The following is a 13,847-nucleotide window of genomic DNA, read 5'->3' on the forward strand; positions in this document are numbered from 1 at the left end:
TGTCCATTTTTGGTTTAAACCAGTTCGGGTGGGTCGTTTGGGTTTATTTGGGGGCATTTCTGCATTTTTATGGGCTTGGGATTTTCAAAAAAGTGTCCTTATCTCTTATTTGATGTGTGGATGTGATGTTGAGGGTCGTGACCTACTTCGACATATGTTCATTTTCGGTTTAAACAAGACGGGGTGGATTGTTTGGGGGCATTTCTGAACTTTTTTTGGTTTGGGATTCTCTAAAAAGTATCCTTCTCTTATTAGACATGTGGAAGCGTTGTTCAGGGTCGTGACCTTCGAATCGATACCTATTTCGACATATGTTCATTTTCGATCTAAACCAGACCGGGTGGCTAGTTTGGGGTTATTTAGGGGCATTTCTGTACTTTTTTGTCTTTGGTATTTTCTGAAAAGTATCCTTATATCTTATTAGACGTGTGGATGCGATGTTGAGGGTCGTGACCATCGAATCGATACCTATTTTGGCATATGTTCATTTTCGATTTAAACCAAACCGGGTGGGTCGTTTGGGGTTATTTGGTAGCATTTTTATCCTTTTATTGGCTTGGGATTTTCTAAAAAGTGTCCTTATCTCTTATTAGACGTGTGGATGCGATGTTGAGGGTTGTGACCTTCGAATCGATACCTATTTCTTCCTAAGTTCATTTTTTATTTAAACCAGACCGGGTGGGTCGTTTGGGGATATTTGGGGGCATTTCTATACTATTATGTGCTTGGGATTTTCTAAAAAGTGTCCTTATCTCTTATTAGATGTGTGGATGAGATGTTGAGGTCGTGCCCTTCGAATCGATACCAATTTCAACATATGTTCATTTTCGGTTTAAACCAGACCGGGTGGGTCGTTTGGGGTTATTTGGGGGCATTTCTGTACTTTTTGGGTTTACTATTTTCTAAAAAGTGTTATTATCACTTATTAGACATGTGGATGCATTGTTGAGGATCGTGACCTTCGAATCGATACCTATTTTTGCATATGTTCATTTTCGGTTTAAACCAGACCGGGTGAGTCATTTGGGGTTATTTCAGGGCATTTTTGTACTTTTTTGGGTTTGGGATTCTCTAAAAAGTGTCCTTATCTCTTATTTGACATGTGGAAGCGATGTTGAGGGTTATGACTTGCGAATCGATACCTATTTCGACATATGTTCAATTTCGGTTTAAACCAGACCAGGTGGGGCATTTGGGGTTTTTTAGGGGCATTTCTGTAGTTTTATGGGTGTGGAATTTTCTAAAAAGTGTCCTTATCTCTTATTAGACTCGTGGATGTGATGTTGAGGGTCGTGACCTACGAATCGATACCTATTTCGACATACATTCATTTTTGGTTTAAACTAGACCGGGTGGGTTGTTTGGGGTTATTTGGGGACATTTCTGTACTTTTCTGGGTTTGGTATTTTCTAAAAAGTCTCCTTATCTCTTATTAGACATGTGGATGCGATGTTATGGGTCGTGACCTTCGTATCGATAGCTATTTCAGCATATGTTCATTTTTGGTTTAAACAAGACTGGGTGGGTCGTTTGGGTTTATTTGGCGACATTTATGTACTTTTATGGGCTTGGGATTTTCTAAAAACTATCCTTATCTCTTATTTTACGTGTGGATGTGAGGTTGAGCGTCGTGACCTTCGAATCGATACCTATTTCGACTTATGTTCATTTTTGGTTTAAACCAGGCCGGGTGGGTCGTTTGGGATTATTTGGGGGCATTTCTGCACTTTTTTGGGTTTGGGATTCTCTAAAAAGTGTCCTTATCTCTTAATAGACATGTGGAAGCAATGTTCAGGGTCGTGACCTTTGAATCGATTCCTATTTTGACATATGTTCATTTTTTATTTAAACCAGACCGGGTGGGACCTTTGTGGTTATTTAGGAGCATTTCGGTACTTTTATGGGTTATTATTTTCTAAAAAGTGTCCTTATCTCTTATTAAACGTGTGGATGCGATGTTGAGGATCGTGACCTTCGAATCGATACCTATTTCGGCATATGTTCATTTTCGGTTTAAACCAAACCGGGTGGGTCGTTTGGGGTTATTTGGCGGCATTTCTATACTTTTTTTCCCTTGGGATTTTCTAAAAAGTGTCATTATCTCTTATTAGACGTGTGGATGCGATGTTAAAGGTCGTGACCTTCGAATAGATACCTATTTCTTCCTAAGTTTATTTTCGGTTCAAACCAGACCGGGTGGGTCGTTTGGGGTTATTTGGGGGCATTTCTGTACTATTATGGGCTTGGGATTTTCTAAAAAGTGTCCTTATCACTTATTAGACGTGTGGATGCGATGTTGAGGATCGCGACCTTCGAATCGATACCTATTTTGGCATATGTTCATTTTCGATTTAAACCAGACCGGGTGAGTCATTTGGGGTTATTTTGGTACTTTTTTTTGTTTGAGATTCTTTAAAAAGTGTCCTTATCTCTTATTAGACATGTGGAAGCGATGTTGAGGGTTATGACCTGCGAATCGATACCTATTTTGCCATATGTTCAATTTCGATTTAAACCAGACCAGGGGGTCATTTGGGGTTATTTAGGGGCATTTCTGTAGTTTTATGGGTGTGGGATTGTCTAAAAAGTGTCCTTATCACTTATTAGACATGTGGATGAGATGTTGAGGTCGTGACCTTCGAATCGATACCTATTTTAACATATGTTCATTTTCGGTTTAAACTAGACCGGGTGGGTCGTTTGGAGTTATTTAGGGGCATTTCTGTACTTTATGGGTTTAGAATTTTCTAAAAAGTGTCCTTATCACTTATTAGACGTGTGGATGCGATGTTGAGGATCGTGACCTTCGAATCGATACCTATTTTGGCATATGTTCATTTTCGGTTTAAACCAGACCGGGTGAGTCATTTGGGGTTGTTTTGGGGCATTTCTGTAGTTTTTTGGGTTTGATATTCTCTAAAAAGTATCCTTATCTCTTATTAAATGTGTGGATGCAATGTTGAGGGTCGTGACCTACGAATCGATACGTAATTCGACATATGTTCATTTAGGGTCCGAACCACACCGGGTGGGTCGTTTGGAGTTATTTGGTGGCATTTCTGTACTTTTTTGGGTTTGGGATTTTCTAAAAAGTGTCTTTATCTCTTATTGGACTTGTGGATGAGATGTTGAGGGTTGTGACCTACGAATCATACCTATCGTTTGGGGTTATTTAGGGGCATTTCTATGCTTTTATGGGTTATTATTTTCTAAAAAGTGTCCTTATCTCATGTTAGAAGTGTGGATGCGATGTTGACGGTCGTGACCTTCGAATCGACACCTATTTCGGCATATGTTCATTTTCGGTTTAAACCAGACCAAGTGGGTCGTTTGAGGTAATTTTGGGCATTTCTGTACTTTTTTGGGCATGGGATGTTCTAAACATTGTCCTTATCTCTTATTAGACGTGTGGATGCGATGTTGAGGGTCGTGACCTCCGAATCGATACCTATTTCGACATATGTTCATTTTCGATTTAAACCAGACCGGGTGGGTCGTTTGGGATTATTTGGGGGCATTTCTGAACTGTTTTTGGTTTGGGATTCTCTAAAAAGTATCCTAATCTCTTATTAGACATATGGAAGCGTTGTTCAGGGTCGTGACCTTCGAATCGATACCTATTTCGACATATGTTCATTTTTTGTTTAAACCAGACCGGGTGGGTCGTTTGGGGTTATTTGGCGGCATTTCCGTAATTTTTTGGGCTTGGGATTCTTTGAAAGATATCCTTATCTCTTATTAGACGTGTGGATGCGATGTTGAGGGTCATGACCTTCGAATCGATACCTATTTCGACATTTGTTCCCTTTTCGGTTTAAACCTGACAGGGTGGGTCGTTTGGGGATATTTGGGAGCATTTTTGTACTTTTTTGGGCTTGGGATTTTCAAAAAAATTTCCTTATCTCTTATTAGACGTGTGGATGCGATGTTGAGGGTCGTGACCTTCGAATCGATACCTATTTCGACATATGTTCATTTTTGGCTTAAACCTGACCAGGTGGGTCATTCGGGGTTATTTGGCGGCATTTCTGTACTTTTTTGGGTTTGGTAGTTTCCAAAAAGTGTCCTTATATCTTATTGGACATGTAGATGCGATGTTTAGGTCGTGACCTACGAATCGATACCTATTTCGGCATATGTTCATTTTCGGTTTAAACCAGACCGGGTTGGTCGTTTGGGGTTATTTGGGAGCATTTCTGTACTTTTTTAAGTTTGGTATTTTCTAAAAAGTGTCCTTATCTCTTATTAGACGTGTGGATGCGATGTTGAGAGTCGTGACCGTCGAATCGCTACCTATTTCGACATATGTTCATTTTCAGTTTAATTCGGATCGGGTGGGTCGTTTGGGGTTACTTGGGGGCATTTCTGTACTTTTTTGGGTTTGGGAATCTCTAAAAAGTGTCCTTATCTCTTATTAGACGTGTGGATGCGATGTTGAGGGTCATGACCTTCAAATCGATTTCTAATTCGACAGATGTTCCCTTTCGATTTAAACTTGACAGGGTGGGTCGTTTGGGGATATATGGGGGCATTTTTGTACTTTTTTGGGCTTGGGATTTTCAAAAAAATTTCCTTATCTCTTATTAGACGTGTGGATGCGATGTTGAGGGTCGTGACCTTCGAATCGCTACCTATTTCGACATATGTTCATTTTCGGTTTAATTCAGACCGGGTGGGTCGTTTGGGGTTACTTGGGGGCATTTCTGTACTTTTTTGGGTTTGGAAATCTCTAAAAAGTGTCCTTATCTCTTATTAGACGTGTGGATGCGATGTTGAGGGTCGTGACCTTCGAATCGATTCCTATTTCGCCAGATGTTCCCTTTCGATTTAAACCTGACAGGGTGGGTCGTTTGGGGATATATGGGGGCATTTTTGTACTTTTTTGGGCTTGCGATTTTGAAAAAAATTTCCTTGTCTCTTATTAGACATGTGGATGCGATGTTGATGGTCATGACCTTCGAATCGATACCTATTTCGACATATGTTCATTTTTTATTTAAACCAAACCGGGTAGGTCGTTTGGGATTATTTGGGGGCATTTCTGAACTTTTTTGGGTTTGGGATTCTCTAAAAAGTGTCCTTATCTCTTATTAGACATGTGGAAGCGTTGTTCAGGGTCGTGAACTTCGAATCGATACCTATTTCGACATATGCTAATTTTTTATTTAAACCAGACCGGGTGGGTTGTTTGGGATTATTTCGGGGCATTACTGTACTTTTTTGGGATTGGGATTTTTAAAAAATTTTCCTTATCTCTTATTAGATGTGTGGAAGCAATGTTGAGGGTTGTGACGTTCGAATCGATACCTATTTCAACATATGTTCATTTTTGGGTTAAACTAGACTGGGTGGGTCGTTCGGGGTAATTTGGGGGCATTTCTGTGCTGTTTTGTGTTTGGGTTTTCTAAAAACTATCCTTATCTCTTATTAGATGTGTGGAGGCGATGTTGAGGGTCGTGACCTTTAAATCGATACGTATTTCGACATATGTTCATTTTTCGTTCGAACCAGACCAGGTGGGTCGTTCGGTGTTATTTGGGGGCATTTTTTTCTTTTTTGGGTTTGGGATTTGCGAAAAATTGTCCTTATCTCTTTTTAGACGTGTGGATGCATTGTTAAGGGTCATGACCTTCAAATCGATACCTTTTTCGACATATGTTCATTTTCGGTTTAAACCTGACCGGGTGAGTCATTTGGGGTTATTTGGCGGCATTTTTGTACTCTTTTGGGTTTGGTAGTTTCCAAAAGGTGTCCTTATATCTTATTAGACATGTAGATGCGATGTTGAGGTCGTGACCTCCGAATCGATACCTATTTCGGCATATGTTCATTTTTGGTTTAAACCAGACTGGATGGGTCGTTTGGGGTTATTTGGGGGCATTTTTGTATTTTTTTGGGTTTGGTATTTTCTAAAAAGTGTCCTTATCTCTTATTAGATGTGTGGACTCGATGTTGAGGGGCGTGACATTCGAATCGATATGTATTTCGACATATGTTCATTTTCGGTTTAAACAGACCTGGGGTTCGTTTGGGGTTATTTGGGGGCATTTCTGTACTTTTTTGGGTTTAGGATTTGCTAAAAAGTGTCCTTATCTCTTATTAGACATGTGGAAGCGATGTTCAGGGTCGTGAGCTTCGAATCGATACCTTTTTCGACATATGTTCATTTTCTGTTCAAACCAGACCGAGTGGGTCATTTGGGGACATTTCTATACTTTTTTGTGTTTGGTATTTTCTAAAAAGTGTCCTTATCTCTTATTAGACGTGTGGATACGATGTTGAGGGTTGTGATCTTCGAATCGATACCTATTTTGGCATATGTTCATTTTCGATTTAAACCAGACTGGGTGGGTCGTTTGGGGTTATTTGGCGGCATTTCTGTACTTTTTTGGGTTTGGGATTTTCTAAAAAGTGTCCTTATCTCTTATTAGAGGTTTGGATGCGATGTTGAGGGTCGGGACCATCGAATTGATACCGATTTCGACATAAGTTCATTTTTGGTTTAAACCCAATCGGGTGGGTCATTTGGGGTTATTTTGGGGCATTTCTGTACTATTATGGGCTTGGGATTTTCTACAAAGTGTCCTTATCTCTTATTAGACGTGTGGATGCGATGTTGAGGTCTTGACCTTCGAATCAATCCCTATTTTGACATATGTTTATTTTTGGTTTATACCAGACCGGGTGGGTTGTTTGGGGTTATTTTGGTGCATTCTTGTACTTTTTTTGGTTTGGTATTTTCTAAAAAGTGTCCTTATCTATTATTATACGTGTGGATGCGACGTTGCGGATCGTGACCTCCGAATCGATACCTATTTTGGTATATGTTCATTTTCGATTTAAACCAGACCGGGTGAGTCATTTGGGGTTATTTCGGAGCATTTCTATACTTTTTTGGGTTTGAGATTCTCTAAAAAGTGTCCCTATCTCTTATTAAACGTGTGGATGCAATGTTGAGGGTCGTGACCTACTAATCGATACGTATTTTGACATATGTTCATTTAGGGTACGAACCAGATCGGGTGGGTCGTTTGGAGTAATTTGGGGGCATTTTTGTACTTTTTTGGGTTTGGGATTTTCTAAAAAGTGTCCTTATGTCTTATTAGACGTGTGGATGCGATGTTGAGGGTTTTGTCCTGCGAATCGATACCTATTTCGACATATGTTCAATTTCGGTTTAAACCAGACTGGGTGGGTCGTTTGGGGTTATTTTGGGGAATTTTTGTACTTTTTTGGGTTTTGTAATTTCTAAAAAGTGTCCTTATCACTTATTAGACATGTGGATGCGATGCTGAGGGTCGTGACCTTCTAATCGATACCTATTTGACATATGTTCATTTTCGGTTTAAACCAGACCGGGTGGGTCGTTTGGGGTTATTAAGGAGAATTTCTGTACTTTTTTGGGTTTGGTATTTTCTAAAAAGTGTCCTTATCTCTTATTAGACGTAGGGATGCGATGTTGAGGTCGTGACCTTCGAATCGATACCTATTTTGACATATGTTCATTTTTAGTTTAAACCAGACCGGGTGGGTTGTTTGGGGTTAATTGGGGGCATTTCTGTATTATTATGGGCTTGGGATTTTCTAAAAAGTTTCCTCTCTTATTAGACGTGTGGATGAGAATTTGAGGGTCGTGACCTTCGAATCGATACCTATTTCGACATATGTTCATTTTCGATTTAAACCAGACCGGGTGGGTCGTTTGGGATTATTTGGGGGCATTTCTAAACTTTTTTGGGTTTGGGATTCTCTAAAAAGTGTCCTTATCTCTTATTAGACATGTGGAAGTGTTGTTCAGGGTCGTGACCTTCGAATCGATACATATTTCGACATATGTTCATTTTTTGTTTAAACCAGACCGGGTGGGTTGTTGGGGTTATTTTGGGGCATTACTGCACTTTTTTGGGCTTGGGATTTTCTAAAAAGTGTCCTTCTCACTTATTAGACGTGTGGATGCGATGTTGAGAGTCGTGACCTTTGAATCGATACCTATTTTGGCATATGTTCATTTTCGGTTTAATCCAGACCGGGTGGGTCGTTTGGGGTTATTTGGGGGCATTTCCATACTTTTTTGGGCTTGGGATTATCTAAAAAGTGTCCTTATCTCTTATTAGACGTGTGGATGCGATGTTGAGGGTCGTGACCTTCGAATCGATACCTATTTTGACATATATTCATTTTCAGTTTAAACCAAACCAAGTTGGTAGTTCGGGGTTATTTGGGGGCATTTCTGTACTTTTTTGGGCGTGGGATTTTCTAAAAAGTGCCATTATCTCTTATTGGATGTGTGGATGCGATGTTAAGGATTGTGACCTTCGAATCAATACCTATTTTGTCATATGTTTATTTTCGGTTTAAACCAGACCGGGTTCGTCGTTTGGGATTATTTGGGGGCATTTCTATACTTTTTTGGGTTTGGGATTTTCTAAAAAGTTTCCTTATCTCTTATTAGACGTGTGGATGCGATGTTGAGGGTCGTGACCTTCGAATCGATACCTATTTTGACATATGTTCATTTTTGGTTTAAACCAGACCGGGTGGTTCGTTTAAGGTTATTTCGGGGCATTTCTGTACTTTTTTGGGTTTGAGATTCTCTAAAAGTGTCCTTATCTCTTATTAGACGTGTGGATGCGATGTTGAGGGTCATGACCTTCGAATCGATACGTATTTTGACATATGTTCATCTACGGTCCGAACCAGACCGGGAGGGTCGTTTGGAGTTATTTGGGGGCATTTCTGTACTTTTTTGGGTTTAGGATTTTCTAAAAAGCATCCTTAGCCCTTGTTAGACGTGTGGATGCAATGTTGAGGGTTGTGACCTACGAATCGATACCTATTTTGACATACATTCATTTTCGGTTTAAACCAGACCTGGTGGGTCGTTTGGTGTTATTTGGGAGCATTTCTGTATTTTTTTGGGTTTGGTATTTTCTAAAATGTGTCCTTCTCTATTATTAGACGTGTGGATACGATGTTGAGGGTCGTGACCTTCGAATCGATACCTATTTCGACATATGTTCATTTTCGGTTTAAACCTGACCGGGTGGGTCGTTTGGGGTTATTTGGGGGCATTTCTATAATTTTTTTGGTTTGTCATTATCTCAAAAGTGTCCTTATCCCTTATTAGACTTGTGGATGCGATGTTGAGGGTCGTGACCTTCGAATCGCTACCTATTTCAACATATGTTCATTTTCAGTTTAAACCGGACTGCCTGGGTCGTTTGGGTTACTTAGGGGTATTTTTGTACTTTTTTGGGTTTGGGATTCTCTAAAAAGTGTCCTTATCTCTTATTAGACGTGTGGATGCGATGTTGAGTGTCATGACCTTCGAAGCGATACTTATTTCGACATATGTTCATTTTTCGATTTAAACCAGACCGGGTGGGTCGTTTGGGGTTTTTTTTTTTTTTTTTGATAGGTAAGTGTGATTGTATTAAAGAAAGAAAAGAAGAATATACAAGGAAGGCAGCCCTTACCCCAACCCCTTAGACAGTCCTAAGAGGAAAGGGAGGGCTCCAGAGACACCCCGAGGATAGGCCCTCGGTAATACAGCCCAAAGAAAAAGGTAAACTACTCAGAATGAAGGGGTCCTAAAATAAGCTTTATAGTCCGCATCATTCTGGATCAACTCCACCAACTCTAGGGGAAACTCTGAGGGATTAAAGATAGATTCCCCATCCCCAGTATCAATGGCTGCTATGAAGTCCGCTGGCTGGTTCATTTCCCTCCAAACATGCCTAATTTCTTTGCGATGTAACTGCTCACAAAGGGAAATAATACGACCCTTCAAAAGCTGCATGGCCCTTGGGCAGCCAACTTCACCATTTAAGATATCCATTTCAAGCTTGGAATCCGATCTAATAGAAACACGACGAAGATCATTTTGAATGCACAACATAATCCCCCTGAGGATAGCCAGGAGCTCCATGCAAAGAACAGAATTTTCCTCTCCCTTTCCAACATAGGCTAAAATGGCAGCCCCTGTAGCATCTCGAATGAGCCCTCCATAGGAGGCTCTATCAACCGTCAAGGACCTATCACAATGAAGGGCTGTCATGTGTACGGGAGGCCTGAACCAAGCACAGGTCTTTTGAGTAATAACTTTCCAATCCACTCTAATACCCCAACTTTCTGCAAGGAATTGATTCCTAGGATTTTGGGCAACCGAAATGGGGAGAGCAGCACACTTGGTCACAACATCAAACCTAATAGCTTCAATAATCTGATCATAGGACCGGGCCTTGCTTCTAAACAGCCTTTGGTTTCGCTCCCACCAAATGTCATGCACTGTAGCACAGAATGCCTATTTGGGAATAATATCCATCTTGTCATTAGAGCAGCCAACACCAGAAAGCCAGATAATTACATCCTTAAGGTTGGAAGGTCCCCCACCACTTTGTGAATAAAGAGAGCTAATCTTCCCCCAAATAATGCTGGGGGAGGAGCATTTAAAGAAGAAATGCTCATGACCCTCCATACCTGCCCAACAAAAGACACAATTCGGCCCAACAGTAATGTTTCTCTTGATAAGCTGGTCTTTGGTGGGAAGGGCATTCATAAGACACCTCCAAGTAGTACAAGAATGTCTAGGGAAATTCCCAGCAAACCAAATATAATTATCCCAGCCCACTTTATTAGAAACCCTTCTAATAGTGTTCCAAGCCGATTTGGGATGCCAATCCCCTTCTTGGATCAAATCCGAACCCAAGCCATGCGTTGAGAACCCGCATCATATCTAATTCTGTCCCCATCTTTATTGAGCAACACCCCTTGAGGATGCCATTTATCAAGCCAAAGACGAGTTGAGTTTCCAAACCCAATAATATGGTGAATGTGGGGTTCAACCAAATCCCTATACTTTAGCACTTTACGCCAAACCCATGAGCAATTTTGAGGGGTTTTCACAGTCCAAATGGAATCATTCTTTAAATACCGAGAATAAACCCATCTAACCCAAAGACTGTCTTTCTTAGAAGCAATCCACCAGATTTACTTTAGGATTCTGGCAGAATTCATATCATAAATTCTCCGGATACCCAACCCCCCTTCATCTTTTGGTTTGCAAATATTATCCCAGGAGATATAATGTACCTTACGCTCCAGAGAAGGCCCAGTCCAAAGAAAGTTCGCGAACATGGACTCCAGCTTCTGTTTTACTCCACTCGGAAGGGCAAAGATACCCGACCAATAAATGTAGCAGCCTTGGAGGACCGAACTAAGGAGCTGCAAACGGCCAGCAAAGGATAGAAACCGAGCTTTCCAACCATCAAGGAGCCGCCTCACCAGGTAAAGAATAGCGGAGCAATCTGCAATAAAAAGCTTGCGGGAAATTAGGGGAACACCAAGGTACCGAATGGGTAGCTTAGTGTCCACGAAATTCGTTAATTCCAAAAGTTGCAGTCTAGCCGTTTGTGTAAGGCCCCCTAAAATAATAGAGGACTTAGCTCTGTTGAGCTTCAACCCAGAATAGGTATGAAAGTCATCCAAAGCCCCCAAACAGGCCAAAATAGAATCCGAGGCAGCCTTCACAAATATCATCAAATCATCTGCAAAAATGAGATGTGAGAGGTGGGAACTCTTGCATCTAGGGAGGAGACTGATTCGACCTTCAACTTCCAGCTTCCTCATCAAAGCAGAGAAGCCTTCCATAGCAATGGTAAACAGGTAAGGGGAGAGAGGATCTCCTTGCCTTATCCCCTTCCTACCTTTAAAATAACCTGTTGGGCTTCCATTCAGGAGAATTGAGAAGCAAGGAGTGTCAACACAAGCTTTCACCCAGCCCATGAATTTAGAGGGGAACCCCATTCTATCCATAATCTGAAAGAGATACTTTCGGCTTAGGGAATCATAGGCTTTATGCAAATCAATCTTTAGGACTGCTGTCGGACTTTTCCCTTTTTGATCAATGCCCCTCACCACATCATGACAAACAAGGATATTATCCACAATGGAGCGCCCTTTAATAAAAGCAGACTGGTTGTCACTCACCACTTTCCCAACCACCCCTAGCAGCCTATTCGATAAAATTTTTGTAATGATTTTATAGAATAGATTACAAAGGGCTATTGGTCTGTACCCAGCAAAAGAGGTAACATCTTCGGTCTTTGGGATGAGACTGATAAATGTAGCATTGATAGAGCCAGGCATAATTGACTTCGAAAAGAACCACTTAACCGCCAACATAAGCTCCTCCCCAACAACCCCCCAAGAATGATTAAAGAAAGCCGCTCCAAACCCATCTGGCCCCGGGGCTTTACAATTCTTCATAGCGAACACCACCTCTCTAATTTCCTTATTAGAAACCTTCCCAATAAGGGATTCTTGCTGCACATAATCCAGCCCATATTGCAAGGGGACAGAATCAGGGAAAAAACCAATATCGTCTGCATTTTCTCCAAACAGGTTCATATAGAAAGTGACTGCCTCTTCTTTGATAAGGCTGGGCTCTTTAATGACGGCATTCCCTTCACCCTTGATCTCCAAAATATGATTTCTATTCTGCCTACACACCATAGATTTGTGAAAAAAACTGTTGTTTCCATCCCCTAACTGAATGCTCTTCACCCTCAACTTTTCCTTGAGGAACTTCTCTTCAGTGCTAAGAGCTTCCCAAAGTTTCTTTTTAGCTTCTAACTCCAGGATAACAAGGTCTGAGTCATCAGGGTGGGCAGCAAGGTTAATCTGAATTTGGTTTAGTTCCAAATCAGCATTCTTGACTGCAAGGAAAACATCCCCAATACTGTCCTTATTCCACTTCTTTAGAGCAGCTTTCAAGTTCTTGAGACGGGCAGCAAAGCTGAGAATAGGGTTGAGCTTCATATTAACCGGGCAATCCCAGCCTCTTTTAACCACCTCATCAAAACCCTCTCTACCAATCCAGGCCTCAAAAAACCAGAATGGTTTTGGACCAAAGTTAACACTTTTTAGTATCGAAACCACAGCTGGGGAGTGATCCGATAACCCTGGAGGAAGAAAAGTGGCTTTCGAAGACCTAATAGCATCAATCCAACTCATATTAACTAGTATCCTATCCAACTTACAGAAAACCCGAGAACTGCCTCCCTGTCTGTTGTTCCACATAAACCTTTCTCCCTTCCATTTTAAGTCAACAAGCTCTGTGTTAAAGATGAAAGAATTAAAGTCATCACCGCTTCTTGACGGATGGGATCCCCTCCAGCCTTTTCACTGTGATGACGGACAACATTAAAGTCCCCTACAACTGCCCAAGGACCTGAGATATTACTTGCAAAAGAACTAACATCCCTCCAAAGCTCCCTACGCTCCTTCATCGAATTCGAGGCATAAACAACAGTACCAAAGAAATTGAGAAAGGTCCCAATGGTGGTCACTTTAGCATGGACAAATTGATCAGATTTTTGAACCTCCTCAACGTTAAACACAGTAGTGTCCCAGACTAACCAGATTCGGACAGTGGAGTCAGCTGCACCATTATGAATGTACTTCCAATCCGAAAGGAAAGGATAAAAAACAGCAGCACAATTCTCCAACTTCACCTTGGTCTCAAGAAGAATAGCCAATTTAACGTTATTGTCCTTAGTTATCTTCTTAACTCCCCATTTCTTTATAGGGGCATTCAAACCCCTGACATTCCAGGCGATGCAATTCATCTAGAAGATTGGGTTGTAGGCTCACTCCCTGATGAGGCATAAAACACCCCACCTATCAGAGGCTGCCACGTGGCCGACCCGACCTCAGTCCGAGAACCGAGTTGGGCCGAGCAGGAAATTGGGCCGACCCCATCTCCGATAAGTCACCTGACAAAGCCTGGTTTGGGCGAGCTGGCCGGTGGCTGAGGCCGAGATTATACGGGTCAGCCATAGACTCCT

General features: G+C 41.3%; 1 protein-coding gene across 1 annotated transcript; it reads right to left on the bottom strand.

The window, feature by feature from the left end:
- Nucleotides 1-9,574: 9,574 nt before the first annotated feature.
- Nucleotides 9,575-10,057, bottom strand: LOC122647772. The gene has a single exon (XM_043841090.1). The coding sequence runs from the start codon at nucleotides 10,055-10,057 to the stop codon at nucleotides 9,575-9,577; it is 483 nt and encodes a 160-aa protein (XP_043697025.1).
- Nucleotides 10,058-13,847: the final 3,790 nt, after the last annotated feature.

The sequence above is a fragment of the Telopea speciosissima genome, unplaced genomic scaffold, assembly GCF_018873765.1.
Source record: "Telopea speciosissima isolate NSW1024214 ecotype Mountain lineage unplaced genomic scaffold, Tspe_v1 Tspe_v1.0150, whole genome shotgun sequence".
NCBI classification, from domain to species: Eukaryota; Viridiplantae; Streptophyta; class Magnoliopsida; order Proteales; family Proteaceae; genus Telopea; species Telopea speciosissima.